The sequence below is a fragment of the Branchiostoma lanceolatum genome, chromosome 7, assembly GCF_035083965.1.
Source record: "Branchiostoma lanceolatum isolate klBraLanc5 chromosome 7, klBraLanc5.hap2, whole genome shotgun sequence".
Classification (NCBI taxonomy): Eukaryota; Metazoa; Chordata; class Leptocardii; order Amphioxiformes; family Branchiostomatidae; genus Branchiostoma; species Branchiostoma lanceolatum.
Genome location: NC_089728.1, coordinates 21,107,603 through 21,127,381, shown reverse-complemented (window position 1 = coordinate 21,127,381; position 19,779 = coordinate 21,107,603). Strand labels below are relative to the sequence as shown.

General features: G+C 41.9%; 2 protein-coding genes across 23 annotated transcripts in view; both read left to right on the top strand.

Moving 5' to 3' along the window:
* Positions 1–435: 435 nt before the first annotated feature.
* Positions 436–4,823, top strand: LOC136438120 (putative neutral sphingomyelinase). The gene is made up of 4 exons (XM_066432836.1): positions 436–552; positions 2,361–2,453; positions 3,981–4,119; positions 4,450–4,823. The coding sequence occupies exons 1-4, from the start codon at positions 520–522 to the stop codon at positions 4,773–4,775; spliced, it is 591 nt and encodes a 196-aa protein (XP_066288933.1). The 5' UTR covers positions 436–519; the 3' UTR covers positions 4,776–4,823.
* Positions 4,824–12,350: 7,527 nt separating this feature from the next.
* Positions 12,351–19,779, top strand: part of LOC136438106 (protein spire homolog 1-like) — a 75,085-nt gene continuing 67,656 nt past the window's right edge. For all 22 annotated transcript variants that reach the window (XM_066432793.1, XM_066432791.1, XM_066432788.1 and 19 more), the window contains exons 1-2: positions 12,351–12,629; positions 12,780–12,802. In XM_066432793.1, the coding sequence (XP_066288890.1) occupies positions 12,380–12,629; positions 12,780–12,802 (273 nt within the window). In that variant the 5' untranslated portion in view covers positions 12,351–12,379. The remainder of the gene's footprint in view (positions 12,630–12,779; positions 12,803–19,779) is intronic.

Below are 19,779 nucleotides of genomic sequence, written 5' to 3'. Positions count from 1 at the left end.
ATGACGTGATAGTATCATTTGAAAAACAACACAACAAAACACACAGAACTTGCAAAACACACTTCTTTATCCGTGAAATTCATAGAACTGCTTATGAGAGTTTTGGTCGCAACTTAATTAAAGGTAGCAAAGAGTGAAGCTCGTCGTAGGGTCGTGTGGCGTAACAACACGGTCTTCGGCCCAGAACCCAGCGGTCCCGGGTTCGCATCCCCTTACGCCACCGATGTTGTGCCCTTAGGAAAGGCACTTTACACGATTTCCTCACTCAACCCATGTGTAGAAATGAATATATTGTTCTCTGTACGCGGTAGTGTTTAAATAAGTTATGAAAAACTTGAGTGCAGTTCCACGTCGTCCTTGTCAGTCCAAAAACGTGTCGCAAAAAGAAGAAGAGTGAAGCTGAACTATTTCTTTCCCTCTAGCTTCACTGGCAGGTCTGCTGACTTGAACATCCTCGCCGGAGATTTAAACCTCCAACCCTGGGAACTCGGGCTGAAAATCATCCAGTCCGACTCAGGGATGGAGGACGTCTGGCTGACGGCTGAGCACAAGGTTCATACACTGGAAGCGACTAGTTTTTAGGGAAGCTTCAGGAGCGAGCTTAATAGTATATTTTACGCCCGTTTTACAAGAATTCCCAGAATTGCACAGGAATTTCTGCAGTCCGTCCGCCCACCTTTCACTCTATACCTCATTAGCACGGTCTGGCTTCCCGTCACGCAGGTCGATGACAGATGACCTACCTACGTGGTGTCCGATTTCGTACTGGTGGAAGTGTGTCAATGAGTTCTCGGGACACCGAATCTAGTATTCTAGCTTTGAAAAGGGTTTTCAACCTACCCCATTTTTTTAGATATTTAGATACACTACGAAAGAGTTCACATGCAGCCGACGTTTTGCTGACCATCTCTCGCCCTACTCGGGACAAAGCTGAATACTAGTAGTTCTGCCTTGCACTGCAGCTAGGTGTCACTGCTGAAGTGTAATTTACTGTAAAGAATTCGGTCCCAAACGTTACTGTATGTATACCCCCCCCCCTCCTTACGGTCCATGACTGGAGCAGATATTCTGATCCATACAGCCAATGAGTGCATCTGTTTTCCTGACTGATAAGGGAGTGACAAACAGGCACCGAAACGTCAACTCAGCAAAAACTCTTTGGTTGTGTATAAGATCTTTTAAGGTCTCATTCATGAGTTTTATCGCCCAATAGGTTTACATGTTATGATACGTGTTTTACATGGGCGCGTTCGTAATGAAGCTATATAAAATGCACCAATGTTATTCATTTCATATTGGGAACATTTACCCTGGATCATGTAAAAAGAATTGCCAACAGTTTCACTACATACAATCTCTTTTTATAGCAATTACAAACTGCACTTACAATGTAGCTACACACCCAAAAAGGCACTTTCCAGCTGAAGAGCGCACGACCGCATCACCTACAATGTCGGGCTGTGCACGTCCGACCTCGCGCACTTGGCTGCCAAACTTTACCTGCTAATTTCTTCAGTTACAAACAAGCTTTCATCAGTTTCACCCTTGAGATCAGTCGGGCTGGCCAAAAGGAAATTTCCCACCGATATAATTCAACACGTTCATGCAGCCGTTCATTTTATGGGGTACGGATTTTTTAGGGTACCCACTCGGAGTAATACATGAATGAGACCTTAAGAACTTTGTTAGCCACGTTATTTACCAATCTGATGAAACTATCCATGGACTAGACTTTTGATAGTCATCTGATTTATCAGTTACTTACCTTTTGTATGTCTAGTCATTACGTTTCATTGTATTCTCAAATTCTCAATCGACTATCAATGTTGAACTATCTATAATATTGTCTTTATGTTTGTTCAAATGATGAATATTCCCAACTGGTATGCAATTTAATCATACGGGCGGCAAAATGACAAATGTTAGCCAAAACGTAATATACGTCGCTGCAAACGTACATCCTCCCAGCAGGCCGATATGCTCGGTTCATTACCTCCCATAGCGGCCCTGCCCTTTCCAGCCTGTGAACTCGCTTCTGGCGACGTCACCACCAAAATAGCTTTCAGCCAATCAGAGGGTTGGCTTAAGCTCATCTAGAGCAAAAGTGCAAAGGACGCTGGGATGCTATCAACCAATCAGGTTACGTCTTACATCGCTACTTTGGGTTCAGAGCAAAGATAGCGGCTGTTTCTGCCAAATAAGGCTAGCTCGTTAATTATTCATGAGCAACTGCCAATAACGTCACCAGAAGCGAGTTCATAGGCTGGAAAGGGCAGGGCCAATGGGAGGTAATGAACCGAGCATATCGGGCCTGCTGGGAGGATGCAAACGTACAACTCCACCATTTCACCCCACACCAGAAGGCGGATGACTCCGGCGTCACCTTCCGTCATCCTGAAAACAACTTCGCTACTCCTGGAGTTCTGAAAAGAATCGACTACATCCTTTATAAGGTGGGTATGGAGAGATCTACTATTTATTTGCAATCAATATTTTCTTAAGGCCCTGTTCACATTCATCGTACCAAAAATGGTACATACTGCTTTCTCTGCTTATCACTCAGCATTTGGGTAACGCACCCCCGGCTGCTTCGCCATCTGGATCAAATTCCGTGGATCCTAGGGCCCGAGTTCGATCCTAGTGGTCGACTCCAGCTCGGACATGTCGTAAAGGATTGCATTCGTCATTTCGGATGGTGACGTAAAGCAGGCGGCCCCGTGTATGAGGCATTAGCCTCAAGCGTCAAACCTCTGCACGTATAAAAGAACCCAACACACTATCGAGAGTATCGAGAGTAGGGGTGACCCGATGTGCTTGGTCAAAAACGCAAGCCGTAGCGATACCACTACTTGAAAAAAGCATCATGCTTCACCTCAAATGAGGATGCCTTGAAACGAAACGAAACGAAAAGGAAGTTAAAGAGCAAAAGAGAGGTGCCCAACCTTGCAGCTTGTCTCAATTCTCCTTTGAAAATAAAATCACAAAAACAGCAAACAATGATGATTAATGACTGAATCAGAGTGGTCATCTATCAAATCTTAGTACAAATTTGTTTCTTGAGATGTGATCTGTCACTGATTGGCTGAGTCCTCTTCCATCTCAGCTTCCTTCTTTTGCGCTGTTGTTGTTTGTTTGTTTTGTTTTGTTTTATTCATTCGCACACAAAAAATAATAGTGAAATAATTGAAAGTATCTAAAAGAATGTGCAGGAGGAGAAAATAATCCTGCAAGGCTTATATGAAACCCTCCTCCATTTAACTTAATAAATGTCAATTATGATACAAGTGTGATATGATGAATAACCCCCACCTTGACCTGGGGTAGGTGACAGACGCTCACAAAATCATTAGCTAGGTATCGCTTTTGGTTGTGCAAAAAATAGCTAACCATCAAATATTATATAATAATCAGGATGTTAAGTTTTATTCTATACTTCTACTTTGTATTATGTTTACGAATTCTTGCCATACTTTGTACCATGTACAATTGTCGTGCAATAAAGTTCTTCTATATTATAGCAATTTTGAAATCAGTTAAGTAAAATCGGAAGTAAAGTCCGAAGCTTCAGCTGTGGCTGAACAGTCCTAAACGAGAATGACAGTCTTTGCCACATACAGTAGGGTCATCCTCCCAGCAGGCCCGATATGCTCGGTTCATTACCTCCCATAGCAGCCCTGCAATTTCCAGCTTGTGAACTCGCTTCTGGCGACGTCACCACCAAAACAGCTAGCTCGTTAATCATTCATGAGCAACTGTCAATAACGTCGCCAGAAGCGAGTTCAGCGGCTGGAAATTGCAGGGCCGCTATGGGAGGTAATGAACCGAGCATATCGGGCCTGCTGTGAGGATGAGTAGGGCTGGATGGAAGCTAACTCAAGTCTGTTGCTAAGTGACTCATTATAAAGTCTGTTGTTAACCAGTGATTTCTAAAACTCCTGAAATTATTCAAGCACAATACATTTTGTTCTGGGACCTTCTAGGGGTCTGCCGGGTGCAGGGTGAAGTGTGTCCACTGTGAGACTACCATGCACAAGGTTCCTGGAAAACTCTTCAACTACTCCGACCATGAAGGGGTCCTGGCGCATCTGGAACTGGAGAAGGTCTCAGAGCCAAGTGATGGTAAGGTGTGGGGGTGGGGGAAAACAAAAATAACCATGGATTTATAATTGACCCAGGAATAAACATGCATGAAGGCTTTTCTTCCTGATTTATGCTAAGTGTTGTTTTTCAGTTATATTTTGCATACGGGGGGGGCTTGTCCATCCCGGTACGCAGGTCGATGACAGATGACCTACTTTATAGTACATGGTGTCCGATTTCGTACTGGTGGGAGTGTCAGGGAGTTCTAAGAGTGCTACGTTGGTACTTTCCTTACAGTAAAGTAAGATCAACCCAGACACCTTCGCCATGGCAATAATTTTTAATTGCCACACTTATTATTTTTTTTAGCTCCATCCAACCCTCCCGACCTATCCGAGCGTGACACGTCTCTCCGTCAGGCGGTCCAGATCCTGGAGGAGAAGATGGCCTTCGTAGTCTCTAGCCGGCTGTTCTACGCGGCGGTCCTCCTCCTCTGTCTGCTCCTGGTGCTCCCCATCACCAGTCTCCCGCTCCATCACGTCGTGACGTCACTGATGCATCTGCTACTCGGGCTTGTCATAGGCTGGAGCTTCTGGATGGGCGTGGTGTTCCTGGAGACGGAGAAGAGGGGTCTCCTAGCAACCAAGGCTAGGATGGAGGTTCTCCTCAACGTATCAGAGATGAAAAACAAGTGAAGCACAGAACGAGTGACATTCTCACAATAAAGCTTCACAATCAGCAAAGTGTGGTTTCTTACTTTACACTTAGCAACGGAGTCCTCATTTCTTCCTTAGTCTTCTTGTATCATCTCACCCTACCATACCGGCCCTTCCATTTCAAGCCTAGCCTGTGAAATCGCTTCTGGCGACGCCACAGACATATTCGGTTATGTATAACTAATGAGCTACCCTTTTTCGGTACAAAAAGCCGTTATTTTGTCCTGACCCAAAGTAACGATGTAAGACATAACCTGATTGGTTGATAGCTTCCCATCGTCCTTTGCGGTTTCGTTCTAGATGAACTTCTGCAAACCCTCTGATTGGCGGAAAGCTGTTTTGGTGTTGACGTCACCAGAAGCGATTTTACAGGCTTGAAATGGCAGGGCCGGTGTGGGAGGTAACGTACCGGGCATATCGGGCCTGCTCGGGAGGGAGGTACCATCTGTACTCGCTCCACACCAACTGTCACGACTTATGTTTATCTTCTGTGCACACATTCACGACGCGCACATACAAACACCCTGCCAAACACGCCGACGAACATCCAGCTACAACATCCCACCCAGCAGAAGAACCGAGAGACATAGACAATCGTTTAGCCCCAGAACTCTTGAAATCATGAAGCAGTAATAGTTGTTATAGAATATATATCATAAAATATCATGATTCGTGCCTTCGAGTACTTAGTCTAGCATTTTAGATGCTCCATGCTTCCTATTTCAATGTATACTCGATGACTGTAAATCATTAGTGGATTAGATAGTATATTGTGTGACCGTGTTAATATTAAAAATCAAATTCTTATCAAATGTTCTGATGCTGAATGTTAGAAATAGCTTTACATATAAATTGCAATGCAATTCAGGCTGTTTCATTAGCCAGCAATGTTGTGTAACCGTAAATAAAGTTGAAAATTAACACACAAAGCAGAGGTTTAGTAATAGATGGCAGTACTATGGGTCAAGGCCGTGACCTGAATTTCGACTGCATTTTATTTTCACACAACTAGACCCTTTGTTCCTCGCGTAAATCGACCTCAGGCACTACCTGACACAAACCACCCTCTATAGAATTGAACTGAATAGACGAGCTCAACCAAAATATGTTTGGTATGACTGACTTTCATGCCTAGAGTAGACTGCAAACGTTGTCCACCTCAAGCTAACGCCAACAAACTCCAAAGCACAGGTAAGGGCCCGGTCTCAAAAACATTGTACGATCGTCGTACAATCGTAATCTAAGGACATTCTTGGGCTAGTTGTGTACGTGTCGTACAAAAACCAGCTGTCCTGTTACCGAAAAGACTGCCATAGATCCTTGTCGGTCGTTGGTTCTGTCACAGTCTGCTTGAAAATAATACATCACTAAGTGATACGACGACCTACGAATATTGTGACGCCGCCGTAAGTAATAAGTAAAAAATAGCAGGTTACAACAGTTACTATTTATGCGTTTTACTATGTCTAATTACTGATTGAAAGAAAGGTTGGCCAATGACCTTGTAGTAGTCCACTGTTTTCTGCTGCTGCGTACGACCTTGTACAACTCTTTAATTTGTCCAACATGGCCGATTTGTGATCGGACTGAGCCCGTCTAACAACCTTACTCAGAGAAAGTGTATAGTTACTTTCTGGGGAAAATGTTCTTGTACCCCCTCCTCAGTTTAACCGTTGGCATCCTCTATAGAAAATAAGATACAGCCTTGCTCACTTTCTTGCCATTCGGTATGCCTGACCTCCTCTTCAGGTAAAGTTCTCCTCGTAAGTGTCACGATGAAACCAAGAAAGGCACCCTCGCCAGTCCACCCCGACCTTGCCAACTGTCGCCCCACCCCGAGTGTCGCGCACCTCTTCCGACGCCACTGGTTCCTTCAGAGTCCCATGTACTTCATCCGATGGATCTACGCCGTGTTCTACTCTCTCTACCTCCTGTTGGTCCTGCGAGCTCCCACCGACTCTGACATCGTGGAGTATGTAGAGAACACGACCTTAGCAATGCTGATACGTCTCGCAAGAAACGGTCGGCCAGACGAATATGACGTCACGGTCGGCGATTGCAAGCTCCGCGCCTCCGGAGGCTACAAGCTGAAGAGCTGGTCACTGACGTACAAGAAGGGAAATGGCGGCGCAGAAATTTTGCGCTTTTCTCGCAACGGGGTTGAAATTGGTGACAGATCCCAAATATTTTCGACCGTCTTCCTCTACCATGTTCACTCGCTCCACACCAAGTCTCACGTGTTCTCCAATGGCGTGGCGCGACACATCGTGGAGAACGATGTGAAGACTCTTCTAGAGTCGAGCTACACTTCCATGCCGTTACACAACGCCCTCCTCCATTCGTGCCAGAGTCCCCTTGAAGGCACGGTGGCCAAACTTCTTGGCTACATCTGTCCGTGTACCCGAGATAGCATCGTTGAAGAGAGCAGAAACATGAGTGCTCTGAAAGGACACCAGACCAAGCAGTGCTGGGAAGTGCGCGGAAAAGACACATTTGCTTACAAACTCTTCAGGTTAGTATTGTTTTTTGTCGATATAATTGCGTTGACAGGGAATAGCAACAAACTCCTCTGAATCTGCTTCTGTTCTAGCCTGGCCCCAGTCTCTAGGGGTCGGCTTAGGGGTGTTTTAACGGGCCCAGTCTGCTTTATTGAGCCTGTCTACTTGTCATATAGAATTTCGCAGCCTGTCTACTTAAGCTGCCATAGAGAGTTTCAAAGGCCGGAAACCCACCCCCGAGCGGGCTAAACTGTCTGGGCGGGCGGGCATCACTCCCATCGCCGTAGAGATATCGGGGAGCCCCCGGTGGTATGGTTTCCACGTTACTTCGTTCTGTCCGGGATAAAGTGTTTTATGTAATCTACATCCACAGAATTTATTTTGCTTTGGCTTTACCCCATTTTCTACTCCCACTAGGCTGAGGCAGGCGCTACAAGACGTCATGGAACGCCACGGAATCGACCAGAACTGGTTGGAGGCACTTTTCAACCACACCATCGTGCACAGTGTGGACCACTACCTAAGCGCGCAACAGGCGCACCTTACGTGCGTATTGAAGCCCCGGTTACACCTAGCCGAACATGGCTCCCGACCACTAGCCAACCGAGGTTGGCGGTAGGTCGGGAGCAGTCCTGCCAGTTTAAGGTCTAGAGTCAAATTTGACCGTCCCACACACACCCTGATCACTACTGACTTACTCCCAACTTGCAGCCAAACGCCAACCCATTCCATACCTCTTGTCCACAACCGAATGTTTTGAAAATTTCAAAACACTCGGCTGGCGTAGCCGAACACCAGCCGACCTAGCTCCTGAACAATTTTCAACCATGGTTGGGGAAACTGAATGTCAGGAGGCTTTGTTCGCCTATGTGTAACCGGGACTTAAAAGACTATCTTTTTACACTGGACAAGATTCACTACTGTTAAGGAGACACTGCAAAAGTACGGTTCAGTTCAAATACATATCAGCCTGAGAAAAACGTGGGTCAAAACCTCTGTTGCGTTGACACCGCTTGAGTTTATTATAATTTCAGATGATCGATGAAAATACACAAAACATATATTTTATTTGCTCCTCTGTGGTTCTACCAACAAGAAAGACACGTTGAAACTTAGCTGTCTTTTGTTCGTGAATAATTTCAGCAGGTTTAAATGACTGAATAACAAAGGTCTTTATTCACAACCAAGCAGTAACAAAACAGCCGACGTTTCGTTGACCGTCTGTCACCCTCTTCAAGCGTACCAACATTTATGTATGTGACAAACTTTTGGGACCGCATTGTTGGCAGCGACACCTAGATGCAGTGCACAGTGGACCAGTCATTATATTGCCCTGAAGAAGGTGACAGACGGTCATCGAAAGGTCGTCTGTTTTGTAACATCACCCCATGGTTGTGAATAAAGAGCTTTGTCATTACCTTCGCCGAGAAGGTTATGTTTTGCACAACGTTCGTGTGTGTGTTAGTGGGTCTGTAAACAGTATAACTAAAGAATGCCTAAATGGATTGTCTTCATACTTGGTATGTGAGTAGGTCTTCTTAGGACCTCGAAATAATTAGATTTTGGGCTCCCTAGTGGCTTGCCTTGGAACTGCAGGAGCCGATTTCGTTTCGAACTTTGAAAGCGAATAACTCAAGAAGGGGTTGGCGGATCGTCATGCTGTTTGGTATGTATATATCTTAAGAAGTGATGATTGACAAGATCGTATACTAATCATGTAAATCAGTAGCTAATTTGCATTATTCTACTGTCTTTTGATTTTGCCAGGTTCTCTCTCCACCCGTGGGACACAGGTTGCACCACGTACCAGGCCTTCAACACCAACATGTTCCGTGTCCTGATCAACTTCCCAACTCTGAACCCGCTGGCACCGAACACCCTCCGCACCATCCACAAACCGTTCTACCAGGACCTGTACCGCGAACTGAAGAAGATAGACCCCAAGATTGCTGATACAGTGACTGCCAGTGTCATGTACTAGACTATAGCGTAAACAGCATTGATTTTGAGTGTGTGTGTGTGTGTGTGTGTGTGTGTGTGTGTGTGTGCGTGCGTGTGTGTGTGTGTATGTGTGAGTGTGTGTGTGTGTGTGTGTGTGTGTGTGTGTGTGTGTGTGTGTGTGTGTGTGTGTGTTTCCGAACTATTGTAGCCAGCACAACTCAAGATCCTCTGTATGGACGATGATGATATTTAGTATGTGGTACATGTTGGGAAGACGAAAGTCAAGGTCGATTTTGGGCCCCCTGGTATGTGGCCGTGGTACTGCAGCAGAACTTCCATTGAATATATTTTTTACCTGGACGTGCTATGGTCTTGATTTTATGGTAGTAGACAGCTTGTGATGTAAGAAAGAAGTGGTGTAGATTTGTTGAGTTCTGATTTTGGGGAGGTTGGTGGAAGTACATGTAGTCTCAGACTGTCACTCTGTGTATTCGAACGATCATCAAGGAGAGTCTTGTTATTGCATGGATTTGTGACTTGATTTGTTTGCGTCAGCTTATGCACAGAAGCGCCACCTAGCAGTGCTTTGTCACATAGCAGCAACCGTGTTGAAGTAAAGACGCTAAAGCGCCACCCACTGAAGTATGGTACGTGTTGCAAGTAACACATGTATAGACGGGCTTTTATAACTTTTCCGCAATTAATAGTTTTACTTTTATACGTTTTTCATAATCTGAACGCTCTAGAAGTTTGGACGACAGTCTTTGGAAGCGCGGGCTCAGCTGCTGTCTTATATGTTTTGATTCTAATTTCTCACTTGATGTGAATATCATATCTTATAATCAACCACACATAATGCCCGATTCTGAGTTGTGTTTCTCCAATAAACGTCGAAAATCCCCTTTGTTTACTTATCGATTCCCACTGTGTTTATTGGTAGATACGAAAGATCTTAGGCAGCTCGAGAAAAGGGATAACGTGAACAAGGAGATTGATTTGATTTGATTGATTTGACCGTAAAAAAAGTACAGCCTGGGCTATCCAACTAGGTTAGCCCTGGGAACAGTATTCAAATTTTAATACACACTTTCACAAAACACGTCAAACATACACATGAAGGCGTACACAAAACGCAAAGCTAGATACATAGAAGAAACAAAATTAACAAAAACCAGCACAAAACTGAAGCGCATATGGAAAAAAATGCACGAGACTAAGTGACAGTTAGTGACATTGGAAGGGATTAGAAAAGTAAGAGAAACAAAAACTGACTTGAGATAGATAGATAATAATAGTCTGCAAAGCCAAAGATACCCCATCTCTTCCTTTCCATATTGAAAAGTAAACTTTAATGTTATTATTCATATGCATCCGTAAAATGCATTAGCCTGGGTGCCATCCTATTTCTACCGGGGCTCCTACACTCGCTTCCCTAAAAAAATAGGGAAGCGAGTGTAGGAGCCCCGGTAGAAATAGGATGGCATCAGGCTAAAAATGCATGTCTGTGACAGATGAAAATGCAGGGGGAGGAAATTTGATGGAAGGGCGGTAAGACTGCTGTATAGGAACGTTGAAAGGGACTTATTTCAGTGTACTGACATCCGCAATTTGTCTATTGTAACGGTACAGAATATGCCGTGAAACATGTAAGTTCTTTGACCGAAGTCCGGGAACAGTGCTATTTACTAATATCATAACTGTAAAACAGCAGACGTTGTCAATAGTATCAGCAGCAAACAAATTCCCTATCACCACACACAACTCGTGTCCAGCTTGCCGATGTAAAATAAAAAGGTAAAACAGTCGTTCTATACTAGTAATGAGGCGACGCGAAAATGCTTTTCTATGACTGATAGTGTAATCACTGCAATGCGTATAGACTTTGCTTCCTTCACACAAATGTTGACATTATGAAGAGTCACGTTTCAATAGGGCACGTCCGGAAGATGACTTCATGTGTCGGTGACACATTATTTGTATCCCTGCTGTGCATGCCCAGAACACACGCATTGCAGCACTGATGTGATTGTGACCGCATTCGGGGTTCGGTTGGAGAAGGCCGCGGCGCACGGCGCGAAGTCATTCGTCTCCGCCAGGCCCCTGTTGGGCAAAGGGGTCACGAATGAATAGTAGGGGCTGGACTACTATAGGGCTCTATTATAGGTTTAATGGGATCTCTTTGCTTGGCCTTAATTGGCCAATAATATCCCTGTGGCCTTCTTTGGTGGGATAACTCGTGTTACCTATGCTCCAACAGTCCAACTACGCTGGCTGAAAATAGTGAAATCAAGACCTACCCACATACTAGTACCAAATATCAATATAATCCATCCAGGCCTTCTCGAGTTATGCTGCTAATCCACAAACATACATACATCATGTGACAAGCACATAAATATACACATATACACACGCACGCACGCACGCACACACACACACACACACACACACACACACACACACGCACGCACGCACACACACACACACACACACACACATTCTGGAAACGCTACCGAAAACATAACTTGCCTTCTTGGCGAAGAATATAGCCACGCAGGGGAGTTTTGCCAACGTAGGCATAATTCGGTAACCCTTATACTGCGGGCTCACTTTCCTAGCCTTCACAAGTATTTTTGCCGAACTCTACCACTAGATTTATCCATAACCCCTATATAGTCTGTATAACGCAAACTCCAGCTATCCTGGGGTTTCTTTCTGGGTTGCGAGGCGGTTACAGGGCGGCGAGCGGTCACAGGAGGCTTGATTGAATTCAGGCTAGCAGGCCCTCATGAAGGCCTGATGGGGGCTCACCCATTCTCTCTATTCGGACAAATGTCTACCTATAGCTATTTATATAGGCCACAAATTTTGTGACAGAAAAGAGTCCGGTTAGAGACTAGCTACCGTAACCTCGTCATGCTCCCCTCTCATACCATGACTCATAAGTCACGCAATCACTTTCACTGATTCGGAATCCATCCTTTTCGCGCCATGTGGGCGTTACCCCGACGTTATGACGCAATGTTTACCCCCTGTTTTCAAAATCCCGACCCCTGATTGGCTGACGGGGTTGTAAACAACAACAACAACCTCCCGGCGGCTAAATTTAATGGTGGTCACGTGACGCCTCTGATTTGAAACAAGATGGCGACCAGTCCGGTAGCAGGCGACGGCGGTCGCACTGAAAAAGATGTAGTCAGTTTGGAGGAGATTCTCAGGGCTTTTGGAGCGCCAATTAACGAGGAACAAGCCTGGGCGATGTGTTACCAGTGTGCCAAATCGTTACAGGACGACTGGAGAAGATGTAGGAAGGAGTGTTTCCAGTTTACCGGGGGAGAGAGCGTCGCGCTGCGGAAGGATGGCTCGGTGGGAGCGGTCCGGACTGACACTTCGGGTACGCAATGCGCTGGAATTATAATAGATACATAAAAATATCATATATTTCCTCACAGTATTTAAAATCCTCATGTGAAGCCTTTCCTTGAATATGACCTCCCGTTTTTTGCTAAATATTATATTGATTTGTGTCTTTTTGTTATTGCAGGTCCAGCGCGGTTCGAATCACAGGTAGGTTTTATTGTTTTCTTTTGTTAGGAAATTATATTTGTTGTCATGTTTAGTGGTTTTGTTTACAATGAATCTAACATATTTTAGATGTAAAGAGGAATTTTGCCGCTTCAAAAGACGGCTTGACAACGGCCAACCAACCCAGAGAAATGGTACCATTTCGTATTGCGATTTAAAACGTTGGGAGGCGATTATGAAAATTTGAAATGTTTCCAAGTTTCCAAGGAATATATTTATGAGTGGTGCAAAATTACCGAAATGTCATACGCAAATTTTGGTCTACATTTACATTTTTCGGTCAACTTTTGGATTTCAATGTCTTGTCACGTAGTGTTGAATATTGAAAATGCTTTAGAATATTATTGTGTGATATCATAATTTAAGGAGACCAGTGTACCATGAAGTAAATCATAACATGACATCAATATTGTAGAATTTTTAGAATATGATAATCTCCAAGTAGTTGTTTCTTACACAAGACCAGTTTTCTCGATGTCGTTATCAATCCCAGACCACCAGACAGAATATTTTGAATAGCATCGACTTACTGGGGGTTAACTGATTTTGATTAAATAGGTCAAGGAAATATAGAAATATGTTACCCTAGGCCATTCTGACTTCACTGTAAAAATACCGCTTTCTAGTCTTAGTATTAGTGAAATTGTAGAAAGGGAAAATACACATTTACCCCATTTTGTATAAATGATACCCCCTATAGCAATAATTGCCAACTGTAAACAGCCCACTTTCCTACCAATTTATGCAGATCTAAGGTAATTTGGTCAATCTCTTGCAATTGATACCGGATTACTGTTATTGAATTTTGTAATTTGGTCTACCACGTCCACTTTTGTGGAAAACATATGCTCAACATAAAATGATATCAAAGCATCCGAGTGTCTTTTTCATTTCCGAAGGCTTACGGAAATTCATCTCTTGGTCTTTGTGATTAAAATTTCAATGGTGTTTACCACTGTTGGTGAATGGATTAGATTAGGCTCTATGTAATTTGCAAACCAAATTTATACTCTTTCAAAAGGTCAAAAGCCACCTTGGCATTTAACGGTGCTCAGAAAGAACAATCTTTTATCTAACCAGGAATTACAAAGGAAAGAATACTTCCTTGCTGAATGCCTTTTTTGACCTACATACAAATTTGAAAGTTATGTTTTCTTGCCTGTAGATTAGATGTACACAGGGAGGTTAAAATCAAAATAAACTGATTTTAACCTGCTTGATATATGCAGTGGTGCTGTTAAAACATAGAAATGCTGGCTGCTCTATCCATGTCACTTTGTAAATTTGAGTCATTAACCGTTATAGAATAAACCGTTAGTCACTAGGAAATCACAGTGTAGTAGTATAAATCACTTGCTTACAGAGCGTCCGTACTGTTTGCTTATTTAGACAGGAGTTAGGGGAAATCCGCATTTAGCGAGGGTGCGGTATGTTAGCAAAGTACTCAAAAGCCCACATGCATTAAACCTAGGTAAACAAAGTCGTTACATACAGTCAACGGGCTTGACTATACAGGGTTGCCTGTCATGTTCGAAATACAGTGTATAATAGGGGCAGTGGCATGTCAGTAACACTAACAACAGTCAGACACTTACACTGAGTATCGGGTTCCCCTATCCTTCAACACAGTGGCTACTAGAGAAAGCAAACAACCTCTTATACCACACATGATAAGGGTAGGGAAAAGATAACCTACTATTTAGACTCAAAGTGTTGAAGTGTATTGGATTTGGAAGTCTCCTCTCAAAATCATAGGTTCTCAAAGGTTCTCATAGGTTCTAAAAAAAAAAATGTGTACATCGATTATTTTCTGGGAAAGGGGGAATTTTAGTGAAGCTTAGAAGGGATTTTTTGAAGGATAGTCTACATAGATTACAAAGATTAAACCCTCTTCTTGATAGCCTCCCCCTAGAGCCTGTGTTTCAAGGCTAGCTACATGTAGTACCCATTGACAGAGTTATACATGTACATTACAAGGATGACATGTATACCTGTGTATTGTCTTTCCTAAACGTTATCACAAAAATTAAAGGTATCATAACTTACCACCCCAATAATTAATCTATATTCTATTACATATAAGATCATATGTTATGACATAAATGCTGAATATTGAAACCATGCATCAAAAATAAGAATATAGTTTACACATGTAAAACTGCTGTATCCACTAAAATGACATATCGTGACAAAGGTTATCGCCGACAGTGAATTATTCATCAAATGATACGTCCGCACATTTCAGTTTATGTTGGAAACTTGGATGTATCTGCTCTTCAAAGATTGCTGCAACCTCCATGTCTATCTGAGTTATTAATTATGTAAATATGATTATGATCATAATTGTCTTTGGTTGTTTGTATTTGTGTAGAGAAAGTGATTTTGTTGTTGATCGTAGCTCATTTATACAATTTTTGTGATTACTGTATTTCTTTTGCAATTATATCCTTGGTATCATTTTGCAAATTGATAAGTAATTTTGAATAATAATTCAGTACATAGAAAAAAAGCAACATCTAATTCAAAAGTATGTGATGCCTCAAAATTGAAGACACCTAAAATAGAAAGTAGCTCAATAATATACAAATTATATGATTTAATTGAAGACTGATATTTTTTCCTTTATGATGTTTGTTTACTAAGTGTAGTAAACAACATCTGTGTTTTAAAATCAAAAACTTAAACTGTAGTTTAAATAAACATATACCTTATTATGTAGTCTTGGCACATTTTTGCTGAGAAAAACATTTGAAAGTGCAGTCTACGCAGAAACAAGAACGTTCTGTGATATAAGCGAGCGATAACGATATATTACATTCATAGGAAACATCTGGAGTGATACTTAATTGACCCCTTATTGATCGTAGAGTCATAAGTTATTTAAACCTCCGTCCGCCTGCGAGTCATATGATTGCTAGTTTCCTGTCTTGAATGTTAGATCAGAAACATTTGATCCTGTTTAGACTAGTTCAAGTTCAACTTCAAGTGCGGATAGTAGTTCTCTGTTATGTGCTGACAGCTGGCGCCCATATTAGCGTTAGCTGGTCAGCTGTATCACTTTCTGTTTTGAACATGTTTGTGCATGTTTGTGATATATGGCCAGAACTCATCGGTGGTCCAGTTTTTTTTTTCTAGAAATTTCATAACCATCCAGTTTAGTGTTTTATAAAGATTTCATATATGATATACTACATGTATTTCCATACACAAAGAAAAGTCCTCTGACCTTATCAAATTGAAAATAGTACATATAAAATTTGTGTTATGTCAAATACATGTATGGACTTTCATTTGAACATCCAAGGTTTTGTTTTTGTTGTACATTTACTAAGTATTACAATGACAGACTTTTTGGTGGTAGTGTGTGTGGGGGGGGGGGGAGGGGGGGGTAGCCGTAACCGTTATGCATTTGAATTTCTCAGTTTTCCATTTTTGGTGGTTACGTATCATTTTTCAGAGTAAGAAGAATACAGTAAATTGTTGACGTCCAACAACTGTACAAAATGACCCAAACTGAAGGTCTAAACTAGACTGCTAAACACAGTAATCATTGTCCAGATGGCGGCTGGTTTAAATGGTAGGGGATGGGCCGGTAAGGTCATCTAACATGTGTGCCAACCATTTTCACAGAGGGACAACAATACACAGTTCTAGATCTTCTATACTCTGTTTACCGACCGTCTTCCGTCTGTGTGTATCAGGGTTTACAACGGCCCGTATACCACCCAGTTCTCTATTTACCAAGTACATAACTTCTTAGTATATTGTCGTTACCTTACACACTGTCAACATATACATTTTGTATACCTAATTATAGATTACGAGCGCACAGTGTGTAAACAGATGATGTTATATCTTCCTGCATAGTTGAGTGAGACATGGCCGTTACTTGGTTGTGGTCGTGAGCAGGGTTTCTTTATTCTGTTCGCGTGCTTGGAGTCCAATGACGAGCGACTTGGGACAGCTTAGTGGTCACGTAAAAAGGCTAAAGAAACGATTGCTACATTCTTAGAAGAGGATCTGATAAGGGCATGGCTGGAGTTAACGTTGTAAATATCTAAGTTCTAATCTTCAAAAAGATGTGGGGATAGAGAATTATCCCAACCCTACATCTGCTTGGAGATTGTGAAATTGGCAGGTCCAATCAAGTGATCTCCAAGCAGATGTAAGGTCTGGGTCCAGGCATGTTTTTTAAGAAAAGAGCCTCAAAAATGTGCCTAAATCGCTGAGCCAACCCCTACATCTGCTTGGAGATAATCCTCGTCTTGCATTGGTGTTCTCTTTGAAATTTGAATTGGTTATAATATAAGTTTAGGTAGCAGGGAGAAGGTTAAGTAGATTATATATACTATACTCAGTATACATGTGCATGTGCTTTTGTGATATTCCAGTTGACAGCTCACAAGACAGTGAAAGATTGATTTATGGCACAAACTTCATTTGTCCCAGATGAAATCCTATCATGGGAAGAAGATTCAATATTCCCTCTCCAATTGCAGATGGACTGTAATGAGATTTAGAGATTTCTAGTTTTGCCTTCATTGATCACAGACGAGAGAGTTAAGGGCCTGCAAAAGGGATTTGCTATCAGAATTACTTCTCTGCCAGTTCTGATTTTTGCGTGAAATAATATGAGGGCCCAATGTATGTACAGTACTGTAAATACATCTAAGTTCGTGTGGTTTTTATTTCGCGCTAAGGGCAAAATGAAGTGTTGGCGCCTTGGCGGTGTTTTTAAGTCCGCATGTACATGTATACTGGTACAGTATTGGACAAAAATGTTTGCGGTGGTTTCGAGTTTGCAGTGAAACGGTCAATGCGAAAAGCACGAACATAAAACCACTCCGAAAGACAAGGTAACGCAAGGCATATACAAATGTATCAAGGCATATGGCCTTACTTAGGCCATGTTGATTTGATTACATGGATGACATCCTCTTGGAACCACAAAGCGTGTGAATAAAAAAAAAAAAGCTTTAAAAAAAAAGTTGCCTTTATACTTTATTATGAAATCTATGTGGTCAGGAATGTTGAACAAATGACTAAACACACAGAGAATGGTATACCAAATAACAGATTCTTCATTTTTGTTCTTTCACATCTTCCTCTTTGAGTTTGGCATTCTACAACATTAGTATCCGTTTTCTGAAATATCTGTTTGCAATTTACAGCATATATTTGCTCATTTTGTAGCTGCTTTGCACTATTTGCAGTATGGCAGAAAACTTTTTTTTAAATTTTGGAAATGGAGGAAAATTGATGCGCACGGATCATCCATATAATCAAATCAACACGGCCTTGTCCAATAGGACCAAAACCTGGCCAAGAGGAAAGATCAGGGTTGGGCTTAACCCTATCAGTGACTGGAGTAGTGACTGGAGTAAAGACTTTCCAGAACCCACAGCTGGAAAGTTGAGACTTTACTGAAGGTTTTCTGGGAAAGGAGCTTGTGGAATGTCAGTTGAGCTAACTGTTACAATCAAAGACCCCCTGAGTCCTGACCTATGGTCTTGGGTTAGATTTTCTTGAACTAATTTAGACTGAGGGAGGCACCTGGAAGTGTTTATTACTGCTTCATTGAAAAATGGCAGAGAGATGATAGTGATATAACTGTACTTTGTTTTCTCATTCATTCATTCATTCATTCATTCTTTCTTTCCTTTCCATCCTTTATTCCTCCATATTAGGAGAGCCACGTTAATAAAATACATGAATATACAGTTATAGGACGTTACAATATAAAATAACTTTCCGCACGTAAACAAAAGATTCAATAAAAACATTTGGTAAAGTTAATCGTTGGAATCGATTTCTATTTCATTCATTCATCCATCCATTCATTCATTCATTCATTCATTCATTAATTCATTTCATTCAGTCATTCGATTGTTGATTCAGTCTACATTTTTCATGAAGTAGGTCAGTATTAACATTAATGATTTCATTGTACACCTCTGACATATATGATGTGAGGATTGACATATCAAAATTCATGTTTTTGATATTGAGAATATTTAGAGAGAAAGAGAAAAATACTGACAATATACATGTATATAGGGGTTGCAGATGTTGCTTGATAATTGATATGATGATATCCTCTCTGTAGGTGACGGCTAGTATCAACTGCCAGATATTTAATCATAACAAGATCTCGATGAATTTGTGCTATAGTATTAAGGCCACGCCAGTTTAATTTCTTGGGTCTCCAACATTTTAAAGTTGTACATGTAAAGAATTTAGCAACTTGCATTCGCTACTGCATGTATATTCACTCTCTGAAACTGCACTTAGGTACAGCCCCCAGACTCTGTTTTCATGGTAATATTTCAATTTAGCTTTATTTTTAAAATCCGAGGACCAAGAAATAAAATAGGTGTAGCCTAAAATTTAGAATACACATAAAATTGTAATGGGTGGAGCCCATTTTACAGTGTATATATTACATGTGGGAGGTCCAGGGAAACATTTTGTATATTTGCCCAGAGGAAGATGACTAAGTATTCATTTCCTCGCTGTACATGTACGTCAATGTGCTAACCACACTGCCAACTATACTGTAAAGGATACAGGAATAATGTTTAATGGGAGCGGCTACATTTTTTATGGCAACCAAGAGGCCACTAAAGGGTAGAGAGACCGGTTTGTGGTATACAACTCACCATTAGATGCTACTATGTTATAAAATATATACAGTTTGTTTGATTCTGAATCTCAAAGTTTATGATCCAATTATGTGTTATTGGGTCCGTCAAATGTATCAGATTTTTTCAACGAAAAGACGTCTGACAATTTATTTAGACATTCAAAATGGTAAGCAAAAGTAGTCGGGATAGATACATGTAGAATAGACTGGAGGAACAATCTCCAAGCAGATGTTGGGGGTGGAGAATCGTTTAAACGTTTCTGACTGTCAGACAATCCTGGCAGTCAGAAAACATCACAATCTTGCACCCCCAACG